The sequence below is a fragment of the Pelmatolapia mariae genome, linkage group LG2 (assembly GCF_036321145.2).
Source record: "Pelmatolapia mariae isolate MD_Pm_ZW linkage group LG2, Pm_UMD_F_2, whole genome shotgun sequence".
NCBI classification, from domain to species: Eukaryota; Metazoa; Chordata; class Actinopteri; order Cichliformes; family Cichlidae; genus Pelmatolapia; species Pelmatolapia mariae.
In genome coordinates this window covers 4,782,854-4,798,383 of record NC_086228.1, presented here as the reverse complement: position 1 = coordinate 4,798,383, position 15,530 = coordinate 4,782,854, and the positions used below count along the sequence as shown (strand labels likewise).

The window sequence follows — 15,530 nt, the reverse complement described above, 5'->3', positions numbered from 1 at the left end:
TAGTGCTGGAGTGGCTGCTCTGAGTATTTCAGAAACTGCTGATCTACTGAGATTTTCCCACACAGCCAACTCTGAGGTTTACAGAGAATGACCAGACTAGTTCAAGCTGATTGGAAGGCAACAGTAACCTGAATTAAACTGTTTGGTACAACCAAGGTATGCAGAAGACCACACCTGGTCTAGTCTCTGAGGAATGTTTCCAGCACCATATGTGCTACAAATAATTAAGGTAGCTCTAAAGTCAGTGCTAATATTATGACCATGCTTGGGTTATTTACAGATATTTTAAAGCTTTTAAGCATTTCTTTTCATACATATCATGCTTGGCTAGCACAATTCTCTGAGAGGTGACTTTATAAAGTGTATAATTTACACTATCGACATAACACCTGAAGGTCTTCTTATGGAGGATTTTATTCTGTTGAGTGTTTTAAGGTGGACTTTGGCCTAACTCAAGTCACTAACAACAAATTTCCACACTGAGTTTGTCAATATAACCTCATAGGTTAGCACACGAGGAAAATCAAACACAAGATATGGTGCTTTATCTTAAACATGACAAGGACACCAGGTTCAAATGTGACATTTTATTAGAATATAATAACAGTATGGGGGATACATTTGAAGCCGAGCTCACCAAATGAGCATGAAGCAAGAAAACAATTTACATTTATCAGCAATTTGCTTCAACACCATTTTAGTAGTGTTAAAGAAGTCCAGCCTGCTTACTGGTAACAAGCCGATTCAACTTTGCTGTTCCACACGGTCAGCAAGAAGCGAAAATATTCATTTTTTGTGAGTGATTCACAGTTTTTAAACAGCAATAAATAATGCTGACATTAACATATGTGTCTGAAGAATGTTAAAGACCCAATACATTATTCAGTTCATTTAAAGAAGTCTGGAGTCTGCTGCGATTCCACACACTGAATGGACAATGGCAGAGATGTGGGATCGATCCATTTCACTGCTTGGGTTTCAGAGCCGTGGCAAAAACACCAACAATAATGGCGACTACAGTGAAGCCTTGAGCAAAGATGCGTCCCCTCATCAAGAGCTGGGACTGCCTGGTTTTCCCTTGATGGAAGGCACGGAGACCATAAATCAGCGCTCCCGCTGTTCCCAAACAACCTGGAAAATAAAGAAATTATAGCTTATAAACCCAGTTTATTAGGACAGTTAACTGGATCCACAGACAAGGCAAAACTCATGGCTGAATAGTGTAACTAATATCAAGTAGAATGGGGTGATGGAGATATAAAAGCTGCACTTTCCTTTGGCACAGACACTTTTTAGTTATCAGGGTGGCTGCAGTCAACGGTAAATAATGGGAGAACTGCCACGGATACAGTTTTGTTCATTTCTAATGACAGCATTATTGCGACAGATGTCAACAACGGATGACCTCCGTGTAAACAACTTCTAAATTAGAATCTTAAACGCTTCAGGGAACACTCTCTGAAACTTAACTTCGTAGAACATTTTGAAATTGCGTTTGAAAATAATCCAAAGCCTCAGCTTACTTTATAACTCAGGGCTGGAGAAGAGAAAAACAAAACAAAACAAGAATCAGCAATAATATCATAGGCATCAATGGACTATATGTATGATTTCGGGAGTAACGATGAAAGAAAACAGCGCAGGCTATTTCAAACCAGCTTTTAATACGCTTTGATGTATTGAAGGTTTTAATGTGCAGACCACATGAGTTACATAATATATGAAGAATGACCACAATGACCTCCGGGGGTTGCGAGGACGCTGCCTCACAGCTGGAGCAGCTCCGGGAATATTTCCGGAACCGAAAGCAGTTCGTTGGGAAATATGTCATAGGTTACGTTTATCTAGCCACACACCTCTGCTGTGTTATCAGCTGATGTCGTACCCAAGCCTTTATGTTGTGCTAACATAGTTGTGTGAAGTAGAGGACGTAGCGGACCGCAGTTGTGACTTTACAGTGCAGCGCTTTTCTCTGCTTGTGTAACTCACCTATCGGGACGAATGGGTTCTCCTTGGTTTTCCTCGCAAACTTTTCCTTGAATGTCTCATCTTTGGTTTTAGGCAAAGGGTTGAAGCCTTCGATGTTTGGAGCCTGGGAAAAATCAAACGGCACAGCTCCCGGCGGAACTGCTCCGGGCGTTTGCTCTGCAACTCCGGGTGCTGCTGCTGCCGCCATGCTTACCTTGGCTATGACAACCCGGAAATCCCAAGAATTACACTTCCGGTTAAATTTTTCTACGGCTTCATAATAAAGGCCCAAATATTTTAAATAAATTTTTTAAGTCTACCTTGGTTAGAGAAGAATGCCTTGGACAAATTCATCAATCTTTCACTTCAGAAATATAAATTAGACTAAACACTGACCACGGCCTCTTAGTACAGATATTCAAGTATTTTAGTATACAAGTATTTAAAATCATACCCAGCTGCAGCAATATTATGATCCAATATCTGATTGTGCGCAGTAAGTGCTTTTACTTTAGATATAATTGCGCTTTTTCTTCTTTTTACTTTAGAGTACACTTTATTGCATCTTCTCAATACACAACTTTCAACTCAAAGCTAAACTCCCCCCCATCTGTTTGCAGGTGTGTTGAATGTGCAGTTTTTAACTTGAACAGAAATTAAAAAGTCAGATATGTTTTAGAATAAAGTCCAGCGGATGTTAAATTCAAATTAGGTCATTTACTATCCAGTGATGTAACTGGATACTTACCACAATCAAGATTGAGGTTCTGTATACACAGCAGGATGGTTCCATTTTAATAATAAAAATGTCATGACTTGTAATTACATCCCATATTAAAACAACAAAACAAAAAAAACAAACAAAGAACAAAAACACGTGGCCTAATAAATATTTGTAGCAACTGCTGGACGTTCTAATTTTCCTGAATGTGAGGTTTAACTTTCCAGTGGCACATTCCTTATGTGCTTTACAATGCATTGGCCTCAATGAAACAGCTACACATTAAATCTAAACGAATCTTCAAGTGCCACATTTTATTTTAATCACAAATTGTTTGCTATAGGGAGGAAAGCTACGCTGTATATTGGGAGTTTCACATAGCTCTTAATTTTTCACAAACCCCACTCTTACCACTGAGTGGCAGTATTGTACAACCTTCACTGATTCTCAAACATAGAATCACTTTTCCCCTCAGTGAAGCACTTAGAATGAAGTACTTTAATGTCTGCCTAATAAATCATGCAGTCAGGAAGCTTGAGCCCAAAAAGGAATAAAAAAAAAAAAAAAAAAAAAAGTAAAAATCTAGTGGACAAAAATTAAAAAAAAAAAAACCAAAAAAAACAAAACAAACAAACCCCAAAACTTAACTGAAGACTCAGGAGTCATATTCATCAACAAAGAAACAAAAAAGCTTCAGCACAAATATTTTTCAATCTTTTTATTGAATATTAAGGTAAATATTTCACATTAATACAGGCTACATAAAGTAGAGCCACTATACGACATGAAATTTACTCTCATTTTAACCCTTTTTAGTATGTAAACAATTATACATGTATTTACCACTCTAAAAGGTTCTGATTTCGCTCTTCAGGTAATCATCATCTAGTTCTGGGCCAAGTTTAAATAGCTACTTCATGTTGAGCCCCCCCTCCCCGCAGCCCAAGAACGGTGTACGCGGGTTTAAAGTCAAAAATCGCTAAACTACGCAGAGAATGGATCCTGTTAAACAGGTGATCGCGCGTGTGTGTGTGTGTGTGTTTGCATCATTGGGACACTGATAACAGCTCTGGCCCAATTTCCTCTTTCCTCGTTAGATAGGCACATCAAAGAATGGCGTCAAAGAGAACTTCCAATTCTTCAACCTTTACTCTGCATTTCAGGTCTCTACTAAAGTTTAAAAGTTTACGCGTTAATTTTTTCGTCGTCTTATTCGGTCGTATCGGTCAGTTGGTATTACATGTTTGCACTGTGGGTCATGCTGTGTGTGTTTGATTGCTGTAGGATGCCGTCTAATTGACATGGTTCAGGTGCACATTGCCCACATGAGGTGCCCAGGTACCGGTCCACACCTGAAGGAGAGAGGAGAAAGGTCAAATGCTGCTCCTTATAAAATGGCATAAATCTGCAGAAGTGTCGCAAATCTGATTTTAATAAAGGCCAACTTTACCTGCTGTTGTGGGTCAGAGTTATCTGCATTGTTTGGGACCACTTTAATGATGGGGCTCCATGCAGGGTCACCAGCGTGACCAGCGTGCAAACCATTGTACATTGGCCCCCCTGGGCCTTCGGCCATGGTAGGATGAGGGGGCAGCATGGTTCCTCCATACATGGACATTGGCATCCCCTGGACAAAATGGGCACAGATAGCCGGTAAAACACGAGTAGACGCAGACAAATGGGCATTGAAAGTCCGTCAGAACTATTACTCTGAGTTACCTTTGGGAAATCCATGTAACTGTTGGGCAAATGCTGCGGCTGGTGGTAGTTGTTAGCAGGGTTTGCGATGCCCGTGTCGTCCTGCTCCATGGGCTGGTGCTGAGAGAAGGCCGATTGCTCCGCGTGCATCTGCGGGTGCATCATGTGGCTGTTCATCAAGGGCTGGGACCAACCAGACATGGCCTCTGTACCAAAATAACACAAGGCGGTTTTATCGCTGGACGCCAAAGTTACTGAGAAGCCATTTCTGTATATGGCTGTGTTTAACTCTCACACATGCCCAATTTGCTCTTACCTGAAGCACTGCCAACCCCGAATGACCAAATGCCTCCCTGTCCAACTGATGCCGTGTAGCTGGTTGTGAGCAGAGGTGGGTTTACAGACCCAGTCTGTCTGATCCTGGCCAACCGCTCTGTGCCGATGGGTGGGGGAACCTTCCGGTCCTGTTGCGAGGAGCTGCCTGGCTTAGGCTGAGGAGGAGAAGCAACCGCTGAGGTGGAAAGGGCAGAGGAGGATACCGTGGAGGGAGGTGGGACAGGAGATTCACCTGGTGGAAAAAGACAAAGCCTAGGTTAGAGCACTTCCAAACAATTTTTAAGAGACTGATTTTACTTTTTAAAACAAGCATGAAAAAATGCTATTAAATTCTACTATTAATGAATCTTAAAGGGATTATAAAAGGGGGCAGGGGTACATTTAAGGCCTAAAATGTAAAAGAATTAAAGAGAAGCAGTGTGTGAGCCTGGTACCTGATGTGGATGCACTCCATGGGTGGGGGGAAAAGTGCTGTCTGCTGAATGAGGGTGTGCCAGCTGTATGACCAGGTAGAAAAACAGGACTGCCAGAGATCCCGGTGGCAAAGTTAGGCAACGCTAAGGACACAGACAATAGAAGGAGACTGTTGGCTTTACAGTACTAAATATAAATAAGACCTTACATGTCAACATAGATTCACCACATCCGGTTTCATGTGTACTGTAATCGCCACCTTCTTTATTTCTCCTGAAATTATTCTGATAATTATTTTGATTATTAAACCCAAAGAACAGGAATTAAACAAAAATGCAGACATACCGATGGGGCTGTTGACCATCCTCTGGGTGGTGGAACGGTAGCCAGGGGCTTTTGAGCCGTCTGGAGGTGGTGGGGGCATCATATTCTCCATCTGGCCCATGCTCATGTACGCTTGTTGAGCCGAGAAAGACTGCTCTGGGGGTGATCGAGCAGGCAAATGGCATGCACCCCATACTGGATTGTTTCCCACCTGCAAAGGCAAGCACAACTGATTACTATCAAAATGCAGCTGAATGGTGCCCTTACCAAAGTAAATGCACGGTCAAGTAAAGTTGTAGTTGTGAAGATTTATTTACGCGTACCTGGCTGCTGTTATCAAAGATGCTGCTGAAACCGAAAAGACCTGTATGACCGAGGTTGGGGTGCATCTGCTGAGGCTTGCCTGCACTGGCGACATGCTGCATTTGAGAACCGTTCATCATTCCAAGATTACCAGAGACCTGAAGGGAGCCTGGGACCTGGGCTTGAGCTTGGGTCTGGGCTTGTGGAGGCAAACTTGCTGGCTGGGAAGTCGGGTTTTGGGTTTGTTTTGGGGCTTCTTGGTGAGTGCTGAAGGGTACAAACACAGACTGTTGTTGCTGCTGTGTTTGCTGCTGCTGCTCAGAAAGGGAATAATAAGGCCCTGGTGGCTGCATACGATGGGAGACTCTGGGCGCAGGTGCTGAGAAGTGGGGTACGGTGTTGTTGGGGTGTGCGACGTTGTGCGAGAAAACAGCAGCAGGCGCTGTGGGTAGGTGAGAGCTGGGCTGTGGGTTGAGGTGGGGCTGTGGAGCCTCTGTGGATGGTACAGAGGAGGGAGGGGGAGGTAACTGCTGGCGGGGTTCTGGCTTTGGAGCTAAAGACATGGCAGGGGCCGCGAAACCCACAGAGTTGCCGCTCTCGCTGACAGCAGCGGGCTGGCTCTCTACGGGCAGAGACGACTTGTCTTTTCCAGCAGGGGGAGCAGCACTGGGCTCTGTTTTAACTGGCTGGATGAGGGGCTGTGAAATGGGTCCCACTGGCTGCTGAGGAGCATTTGCCGTAGTTGTAGTGGAACTGTGATGTGCGGGAGAGCCGGTGCCTCGTACTGTACTACTGCCACTGGAAGGCGCCGAAACAGAAACAGGTGTGACACCGGCAGGCTTGGGGTCTGTGGCAAAGAGCTGTTTTCTGACAGAGGAAGGTGTAGCGACACTCGGTTGGGGATTATATGGAGTAGGGTTAGGCGTATGAGGTGTAGCTGTAGCAGCGGATGTGTTGGGAGCACTGGTTGTGGCTGTATTGGTGGTCGTGACTGGGGCTCCTGAGCTTGCGGTGCTGCTGTGTTCACTGTGAGTCGAGTTGGGTCTTGCCTGTGGTCCCGTGTTACTGGATCCTCCGCTGTGTTTGGGGGAGCTGTTAGCGCTGCCGGGACTCACAGGACGCACGGGGAAGGGTCCCCAGGTGCTAGCAGCAGGAGAGAAGGTGCCACCAAACTGCGCCATGGGTAGACGAGGGTGCCTGATCTGGTGCATGGTCTGAGCAGCCAGGAGCGCCAGCTGAGGGTGGGTGTATGCCAGGGACAGGGACACTGGGAAAGGCTGCCTGACGTTTGGCGACAGCCCTTTCCCGATCTTTCCCCCAGCCTGAGAAGAGGATGAAGACGAGGATGAGGGAGGCTGGAACGAGACGCCTGTTGAAGTGGGCAATGAGCTTAGAGCCTTTGGCCCAGTGGTTGAACCACTGGTGGCCCCCGTGGTACTGGGGAAGGAAGCTGAGGTCGTTTTCGAGCCCGGTGCTCTGATGTGAATCCGGGGAATCAGATCCTCAAGCTCTTTGGCTGGGTCCTGGATCAGAGCATTGATCAGCTGGACTGCATGCCTTGTAGACTCCGTGCCTCCTCTGAAACCAAACACCAGAATATGCTTATTCAAAAATATGTCCTTAAAAAAAAATCATCTGGCAAAAAAATGGTTTTAAAAATATGTTATTTATTATTTTGCCAAATAACTGCCCATCAACTGTAGCTCTAGGTTCTGCACCTTATACAAAACACCAAACCCAGAAAAGCTCAATACACAACATTAAGCTGCAAAACTACACCAAAGAAGTAAAGTTTCTAGATGTGCTTATTTTCCCTCTACACATTGAATATAGTATAGCTCCCCGCAATTTCATAAGTCATTTTAATCACTCATTTTCATGGCAGCCTTATGCATCCATGATGTGAATAAACAGCAGTAAATCTATTAAAGAGGCTGACCCATACTTTCAAAATAACATGGATGTTCATAATAAGCACTAGAGGCAAAGCTGTTTTGCAGGCTATGTAGAGATGTACAAGCAAGCTTTGCATACGTCTGCATGTCCAATCCCAAAATATGCTTCTTGCCTTTATTCTGAAAAAATGCAATGGCTTGAAAAGACTCCTTATGTGATAGCTCACCTTTCCACCTCCTCTTTGTGAACTGGGAGTATCTTGAGGAAAATACTAGCAAAAGTAAATCTGCATATTGCGCACATTAAATGTCAGATCTGTATTTTGTCATCGCCCCCCCCAAAAAAAGCAAAAGAAAAAAAAAAAAAGCAGCCTTCATACACCAATCCATCTGATATAATTTAGCTGTAATGACTTTGTAGTCCAGCAGAGGGCGCTGCTTTTACCTTATAGTGATCATCCTCTCTCCATTCTTGTCCTTCTGCTTGTCCACGTCAATGTGAGCTCCTGTCACATCCTGGATGGCTGTTATGTTGCAGCCTCCTCGACCCATGATCCGAGACACAACGGACGCTGGTACAGAAAGCTTCTTTGATCTTCAAAAGAACACGTGAAATGATGATATTAATGTTTGTACTATAGCTGTCTCTTAATTCAATCAAAAAACATGCAATCATTGGCTTTGTGTGCAAGCAATGCCTTGCCTTAAGATGTATACATAATAATAATAATAATATAATAAAAGAGAAAAAAGTAAAATTTGACATTGGGGAGAACAAAAATGTAAGTATTGCTCTTGGTAATTTGCACACGTTGAGTCAAACTCATAAACTGACCTTCTGACGACCTCCTTCCAACCTTCTTCTCTTTTCTGGCCTCTCTTTGGACTCGTGAGGCTGAGCTTACTGTTGGGTGAGGTGACAGGAAGAGCCATGGTCTTGAACGGGGAGGGCAGGGAGTTGGTGGTGGAGTCGCTTGCATCTGCAGCTCTGGAACCAGACAGACTGTTTGCTTACAGACATGATAGGATGCAAAGTAGTGGTTGTTATGTCTAAAGATCCAAAGTTACACACAAAAGTACATGTCAAACAACAAACGTGCCCGCTCGATCAGAGACTTACTTTTGCGTTGGTTTTGAGATGGAGACTGTGACTTTGTTTTCCACTTTGCCGTCACTCTGCGGCTGGGAACTGTGTCTCTTCTCTGGGCCGGACAGGAGGGCCTGGACTGCTCCTGAGGAGGGGACCGAGGAAGAAGAGGACGACGAGGAAGAGGAGGAGGAGGTGCCGGAGGAGGTGAGGTCAGGGAGGTAGTTGAGCTCCTGACTCTTGCTCCCACTGCTGCTGCTCTCACTGGCACAGTCGGTGCTATCCAAGGGGTCAGAATCACTGTTGCCGCCTGTCACTCCCCCACCCCCACCCCGTGGCTCGCCGTGGATCTTGTTCTTGTCAGCTTTGTGCTGCGCTAGTGCAACCTGTTGAGAAATGCACACATTTTGTCATTTCCCCCTCTTCAATCTTTAGGATAAGCTGGAGATGAAAACAGGGCAGATTAAAAAGAGTAGTGCTCACCTGCGGATCTTGCAATATGATGGGTTCATTGGGCACCGAATCCTTTGTCTTGTTCTTTTTGTTCTTCCGATTGGTACTTGGGGTAGTGGCCACACTCGCTCGCTTCTTACTAAAAGCTGTAGTGAAAGTGGTGGAGGTGGCAGATATACCAATGGTGGTGGTGGTAGTTGCACTCGGAGGTTCAATTGGAACCTCTGCTTCTGAGGAAGACGAGGGGTAAAATTCAGGCATTAACAAGAATCGGGCCACAAGATTCTAGTTAAAAAGTCATGAAAATACTTCTTTCTGAGATCAAAGTTTCAATGAAACAATACCTTCAGCTGAATCCTCCTTCTGCTCCTGCATCTCAGATGTCTCCTCCTTGGTTTTCTGCCCCTCCTCTTCCTCCTGTTTCCTCTTCTGCTCCTCCTTCTTCTTCTTGCGTTTCTCCTTCCTCTTCTCACGCTTGGCAGCCAGAGCCTGCTTCTTGCTCTCCTCTCGAGACTGCAAGAGTCATAAATTCTCTTTTTATCCATGCCTTTTATTCAAAATGCTTTTACCTCCTAAAACACTGTCACATGTGTCTGAAATTACCTTCTCCAAGTCTAACTCCTTGAGGAGAATCGTAGCGTTCTTGTTGGCCTCGGCAGCCTGTTGGTCTTTAGCTTTGACAATGGTCTCCATGCACTGGTGACACTTCTTCAGCAGCTCCTGCAGGGTTACATTTGGCGTTTTAGCTCTGCATATTCCTCTAAAGGTTCTGTAGCTGTAGGTGACTACTGACTGAAATGCAAACAATACCTACCTTGTCAGCAATGGTGGCGATATATCTCATGCACTCAATATCTGACGGGAACTGGTTGACCTCCTTCACAAGATACTGCACCACCTTCACGTGACCCTGAAATTTTAAGTAAAGAATTAGTAACTGCAGTCGTCTTAAAGTGCAGCAGAACAAAGCAACTTTCTTAGGTCTTCTTCAACTGCGCACCTTGCGAAAAGCAGCCATGAGCGGAGTGATCTTTCGGTTGTCAGCTGCATCTACATCAGCACTGGCGTGCACCAGGAGCTGGACCACGTCAAAATGACCACCGTTCGCTGCCAGCCAGAGGGGAGTGTTCCCTTTCTTGTTTCGTACGTCAATATGCGCACCTCTGAAATAAGACAGAATTGTTGCCTTCATCAGTTAATGAAAGCCACCTTGCTAATGAGGTTAGAAGACGGAATACAATTTATGGCAAACATCTGGTTTTTAAAAGAAAACCCATTCAACATTGCATTCAATTCATTGCATTCAACCCAATTCCCTTAAATGACGAGTCACAGTGAGATTTAACTCAAAAAAGTCCTCACCTGTTGATGAGCAGCTCACAGAACTTGTAGTGGCCCTTGTCGGCAGCAATGGTGAGAGCAGTGTCTCTGGATGAAGGAACAGGGGGAGCGTTGACGTCGGCGCCTTTGTCCAGCAGCACTCGGCCCACCTCTGCATAACCTCCTGATGCTGCCTCCATCAGCGGGGTAAGACCAGTCTGTTTAAACCGATCAGTTAGTTATTAAGAAGGCCAAGAGGGTAACCCGAAAGGACAAAAATAGTGTTTGTATCGTATATAATTCATACATGACACGGAGTCAGTGGGAGAAGTTAGGGGGCTTAAGGTTGTATAATAATAATAATAATAATAATAATAATAATAATAATAATAATAATCATCAGGTTGTGTAGTCAGCACACACCATTATGTCACGCTCTGTAAAAGGATGGATATGCGTGTAATAAGTAAATCCTAGCTCAGCCATGGTGAAGACCATGGGTGCGGTCAACCAGTCCCAAAAAATTACTTCCCACCTTCTTTTGTAATTATTTTTTACTATTTTACAAACATCATAGGATAAGGAAAAGAAGAATTTAAGGATTTAGCAAAAGAAACGTGTAGTGGTGCTCATCATAGTGATCTGCTATGATGAAACTCAGGTCCTGAAATGGGACCACCAAAAACTCATCCCAAATAGTTTAATCAGTCTATTCCTATTGGATTGTTTAATCCATTTTACATACAAAGAAAAATGTCACTTCATTGCTCAGATTTTAAATAAACAGGAACATAAATGGTGAAATGCTTGTGATGGATAATTTTTGTTCCATCTACTCCTAGTTTCTCAACTCTGCCTTTAGATCGTCTGTAATTGAAGTAAAACATATAGATGATTTCTTTTGTTGTCTCATTTCCATTCTTAAACCATGTTCATTTTGCTAAAGAAGGCAATGAAGGAAGCGTTAAATAACTTCCCTTATTATTAAGCTAATTCAACCAGCTCTTATTAAGGGGTCCCTGCAGATACGTCACAGTGCACTCGACTCAGGAACCTCCCTGAGATATTTGATATCTGAATGTGGCCGCAGAGTCCTGCTATATGTGATCGCGAGTCTTTACCTTAGCACGATGCTCTACGTTGGCCTTGCGATCTAGCAGCAGACTGACGACCTCAGCCCGCCCCTGAAAGCAGGCTAGGGTCAGAGCTGTGTTTCTGTTGGTCTCAATCTGGGCATTGATGTCTGAACCCATATCCAGCAACAGCTTCACTGCTGGCACATGACCGTTCATAGCTGCCAGCATCAGAGGAGAGATTCCCAGCTTACTGCCAGTCCTGAAAAGAGTGAAATGGAGTCTTTAGAAAAGAAGCGTAAAACAGAGAAAATGCTACATGTATGGTATCAGTTGTTGCTCACCTGGAGTTAATCTCGGCACCAGCATTGAGGAGTATTTTGATGATGTTGACATAACCCCCAGAGGCAGCCAGGCTGAGAGGCGTGTAGTCTGAGACATTGCGGTGTTCCTTATTGGCTCCCCGCAGCAGCAGCAACTCAACAACCTTACCAACATGGATGATAATGAAGTTAGCGCCAGGAGTATAGGAGTGTCATGACCGTGAGAGTAAACTGAAACAGTGTTTTACCTCCTGGCGTCCCCCAGAGCAGGCCAGGGAGAGGGGTGTGTCTTTGGTTCTCTCTGATTGAGCCTCAATGTCACCCCCTTTGTCCAGGAGTACCTCAACCACGCCTACATGGCCAGCAGTGGCAGCCAGGATCAGCGGCGTAAAGCCTGTGGAGAACAGAAATGATGAGTCCTTTGTTAAATGAAACTATTTTGAACTAAAATCAAACTCTAACCCTCCAGACTGCCATACTATCAGAAGACTGTAATCATCTTTCTAAGATACCTTTTTTATCCCGGTGCTCAATGTTGGCTCCCCGTGAAATCAGGACAGACACAAGCTCCTCGTGTCCTCCTGCACATGCCAGCGTCAGGGCCGTATCATGATTACTCTCCGTCTGTGAAGAAAACACTCTCTCTTAACAGGGCATATTACTTTTTACATAAATGTATTAACTTGGATTATCAGAATATGTATACTGTCAGGTCAAACTGGCTTACATGTGCGTCTATGTCAACAGAGGGGTAAAGGGGTAGGACTGAAGGGGGAGAGGCGATGTTTGCGGGCGTCTGTGTGGGCGGCTGGGAAAGGGGTGTGGGTGAAGATGTAGTGTTCAGCATGGGCACACGGCTGCTCACAGCTGCAAGAAAGAAACAAAAACAAATGTAAGTCCCCCCCCCAAAAAAAGGAAAAAAAACTTTGTAGAGCACAGTCTCACATCCAACAGTTAAACTTCTGAGTACTTGCCTGCCATGATGTCGTCCAGTGTGTCTGTGAGCGTCTGTGCAGGTGTAGCTACCATGAGCCCATCTGGAGCCTGTTGAGGTATCATTCCTGGGCCTAACCCAGCCAGCTGCTGACCCTGCTGCTGCTGCCCCAACATCTGCTGCCCTACTAGTACCCTCTGCAGCTCTGGACTGGTACTTCCTGGGTAGTCTGCAGGGTTGTAGTCTGGCAGAGGTTGGATAGGAACGAAGGCTGCCTGAAGAGGAGGAGGAGGCGGCTGGGGCTGGGTCTGTGGCGAAGGGGGAAGAGGCGGCTGCTGTCGTGACTGCGACCCATCCCTGTGACCCATGATTGTGTCCACCTGAGGAAGCTTGGGGTAATCATCCTCTTCTCCATCTGGTTCTTCCTCTGAGCCCTCTTCATCATCATCATCATCTTCCTCTTCCTGAAAGCATAAAGAGAGCACATTAAGTCTCTCGGATCTGTTAGGACAGTGCTAGGGAACAAACATTATTCAAACAAAGAAAACAAATGAAAAACAAAATGAAAAATTCACCTCTTCAACGTCATCCTCCGGCTCTTCCTGTTCCCCATCTTTGCTTGTCTCCTCGTCCTTGTCAGAGCCACTGTGTACTTGTGCACCCGGTGTGGTGAGAAGAGGCACTGGAACAGACGATGCACATCCAGGCCCCGGGCCCGGACCCTGGCTCTGTCCAGCCTCCTGCTGCTCTAAGCCCTTTGCCTCCATGTACTCTTTGGTGAACTGTTGCTGTGTTTTCAGCTGCAGCTGACGCTCCACCTTCTGCAGCTCCTTCAAGATTTTCTTCTTCTTCTGAACCTAAGGAAGAGTCACATCCTTGTTTGACTAACTTGTGATATGTTGCTATGCATACGGGGGGAAAAAAAGCACTGAAGGGTCAATTAGCTTACAAGTTAAAGGCTACCGAACTTAAGATCAAAATGAGATCAGATCTTAAGTGGATGATGGATTATACCTGCTCCTCTCGGCTCTTCTTCAGCTCCTCAATCTTGTCTTTGGTGAGCGGCTCCCCCTGAATGAGTTCTAGCGACTGTAGCTGGGCTTTCTCAATAGCGCTAATTCTCTGGCCCAGTTCATTCAACTTTCCCTCCGTCTCCTCCACAATGCACTCTAGGGGCTGGCACAAGTGGAAGGGTGGCAGAGGCTCTGCTTCAGGTCCCCGGCCAACAGAGCTGGGGACACCGGGCTGAAGGGCTGCTTGTCTCTGTTTGGACACGCCTGAATTTGAACAAAACACATCAAAGATGTTGAGATTTAAAGATGGCCAAATAAATATATCTACAGCTCAGTGAAGTGTGCACTTTGTAAGTAGAACTTTAAGTATACCGAGCGGGCCCCTAGCACAGTTTACCTTTACTAGAGACAGGTGGGGGCGTAGCGATGTTTGATGGGGCTCTGTCTGGCTCCTGAGGGGGCACTACCATGGCGAGAGCTTGGAATGGGACACGAGGAACCTGTTATGACAGAGGATATGTTGTGTTAAAGCAATGGAAAAAAGAAAGAAAACAGCCATGCTTGCAAGAATGTTAGTTAAAAAAGAAAATATAAAGGGGGGAGATCATGTTGCTGTATATACCTGAGAGGCATCTTGCGATGGGGGAGTGAGTTGGGAGAGGTCAGGGGCTGGGACAGACAGGATGTTGTTGGGGTAGTCCAACAGGTAGGAAACCACATTGGTGTGGCCACCCTTAGCAGCTTCTATCAACATGGTTGAGCCATCCTACAAAGAAAAAACATGGCATGTTTTTCTCTATCAGCATTATCATTAAACGCATGCAAATGAGCATAATCGTTATTAAAGCAGCTGGTGTTAATCCAGACTGGGTGCATTACTTTGAGTCTGTGAGTAGGATCCGCCCCATGCGCCAGCAGCAGCTCTACCACAGCCAAATGTCCTCCAGCACAGGCCAGAGAAACCACCGTGTGATCATTATTGGCAGTGGCTCTGTTCACATTAGCACCTAACACAGACAAAGACAAATGCATATATTATAAGAGTAATGATAATGCATATCTACAGCCAGATATTCAATAATGTGGTTGAAGAGAGCTTTAAGTAATAAAAATTGCTGGTCTTACACTTTAAGTGTACTGGTGGAAAAAACAATTTTCAGGTGAAATTTTAAACTTCTCATCCCTTCATGCAATGACATAATTTATTCACTGCAATTAATCATAGTTTAAGTGACAGATGTGCAGAAAAAAAACCAACAAAAACAAAACCCTCCCATATGAACAATCTACTTCCCCTTTCAAGAGAGGCAATTCTCTAACTCTACAGGAGGTTAAAAATGCATTTTTTCCCCTCAAATACCTGTATTTAAATCCAAGAGCTACTCAGTTACGCACCTTTGCTGATAAGAAACTGCACTGTACAGAGATGCCCTGCCCTCGCTGCCTTCATTAAGGGCGTCCGCCCCCCTTCAGACTCATGCTCCTAAAGGAAAAAGATGAAAGTGGATTTGTTGAGTTCAACACAGAAGTTAAACAAAATGGCTATAATCTGTATTCATCGAGAAAACTGCTGCTGTAGGTGCAGGTTCTACAAGGTAAAGGTCTTGCTTCACACAATAGAAGATGCTCAGTTCAATCAATATACATTTACACACAAAAAACTTTTAC

At 44.9% G+C, this 15,530-nt stretch overlaps 2 protein-coding genes across 5 annotated transcripts in view; both read right to left on the bottom strand.

Moving 5' to 3' along the window:
• Positions 1–572: 572 nt before the first annotated feature.
• higd2a (HIG1 hypoxia inducible domain family, member 2A) lies at positions 573–2,193 on the bottom strand. The gene is made up of 2 exons (XM_063484283.1): positions 1,990–2,193; positions 573–1,131 (listed from the first exon to the last, which is right to left on the bottom strand). The coding sequence occupies exons 1-2, from the start codon at positions 2,174–2,176 to the stop codon at positions 965–967; spliced, it is 354 nt and encodes a 117-aa protein (XP_063340353.1). The 5' UTR covers positions 2,177–2,193; the 3' UTR covers positions 573–964.
• Positions 2,194–3,435: 1,242 nt separating this feature from the next.
• The window catches only part of ankhd1 (ankyrin repeat and KH domain containing 1), a 30,978-nt gene continuing 18,883 nt past the window's right edge, over positions 3,436–15,530 (bottom strand). For all 4 annotated transcript variants that reach the window (XM_063491109.1, XM_063491116.1, XM_063491120.1 and 1 more), the window contains exons 12-39: positions 15,258–15,345; positions 14,742–14,869; positions 14,485–14,628; positions 14,260–14,362; positions 13,864–14,126; positions 13,425–13,706; positions 12,890–13,313; positions 12,643–12,782; positions 12,428–12,539; positions 12,164–12,309; positions 11,937–12,079; positions 11,641–11,854; positions 10,562–10,737; positions 10,200–10,362; positions 10,014–10,109; positions 9,803–9,919; positions 9,544–9,712; positions 9,230–9,429; positions 8,780–9,132; positions 8,495–8,647; positions 8,105–8,254; positions 5,785–7,342; positions 5,483–5,672; positions 5,158–5,280; positions 4,704–4,955; positions 4,409–4,593; positions 4,140–4,316; positions 3,436–4,041 (exon numbers count right to left, since the gene is read on the bottom strand). In XM_063491109.1, coding sequence (XP_063347179.1) covers positions 3,982–4,041; positions 4,140–4,316; positions 4,409–4,593; positions 4,704–4,955; positions 5,158–5,280; positions 5,483–5,672; positions 5,785–7,342; positions 8,105–8,254; positions 8,495–8,647; positions 8,780–9,132; positions 9,230–9,429; positions 9,544–9,712; positions 9,803–9,919; positions 10,014–10,109; positions 10,200–10,362; positions 10,562–10,737; positions 11,641–11,854; positions 11,937–12,079; positions 12,164–12,309; positions 12,428–12,539; positions 12,643–12,782; positions 12,890–13,313; positions 13,425–13,706; positions 13,864–14,126; positions 14,260–14,362; positions 14,485–14,628; positions 14,742–14,869; positions 15,258–15,345 — 6,309 coding nt within the window. In that variant the 3' untranslated portion in view covers positions 3,436–3,981. The remainder of the gene's footprint in view (positions 4,042–4,139; positions 4,317–4,408; positions 4,594–4,703; positions 4,956–5,157; positions 5,281–5,482; positions 5,673–5,784; positions 7,343–8,104; positions 8,255–8,494; positions 8,648–8,779; positions 9,133–9,229; positions 9,430–9,543; positions 9,713–9,802; positions 9,920–10,013; positions 10,110–10,199; positions 10,363–10,561; positions 10,738–11,640; positions 11,855–11,936; positions 12,080–12,163; positions 12,310–12,427; positions 12,540–12,642; positions 12,783–12,889; positions 13,314–13,424; positions 13,707–13,863; positions 14,127–14,259; positions 14,363–14,484; positions 14,629–14,741; positions 14,870–15,257; positions 15,346–15,530) is intronic.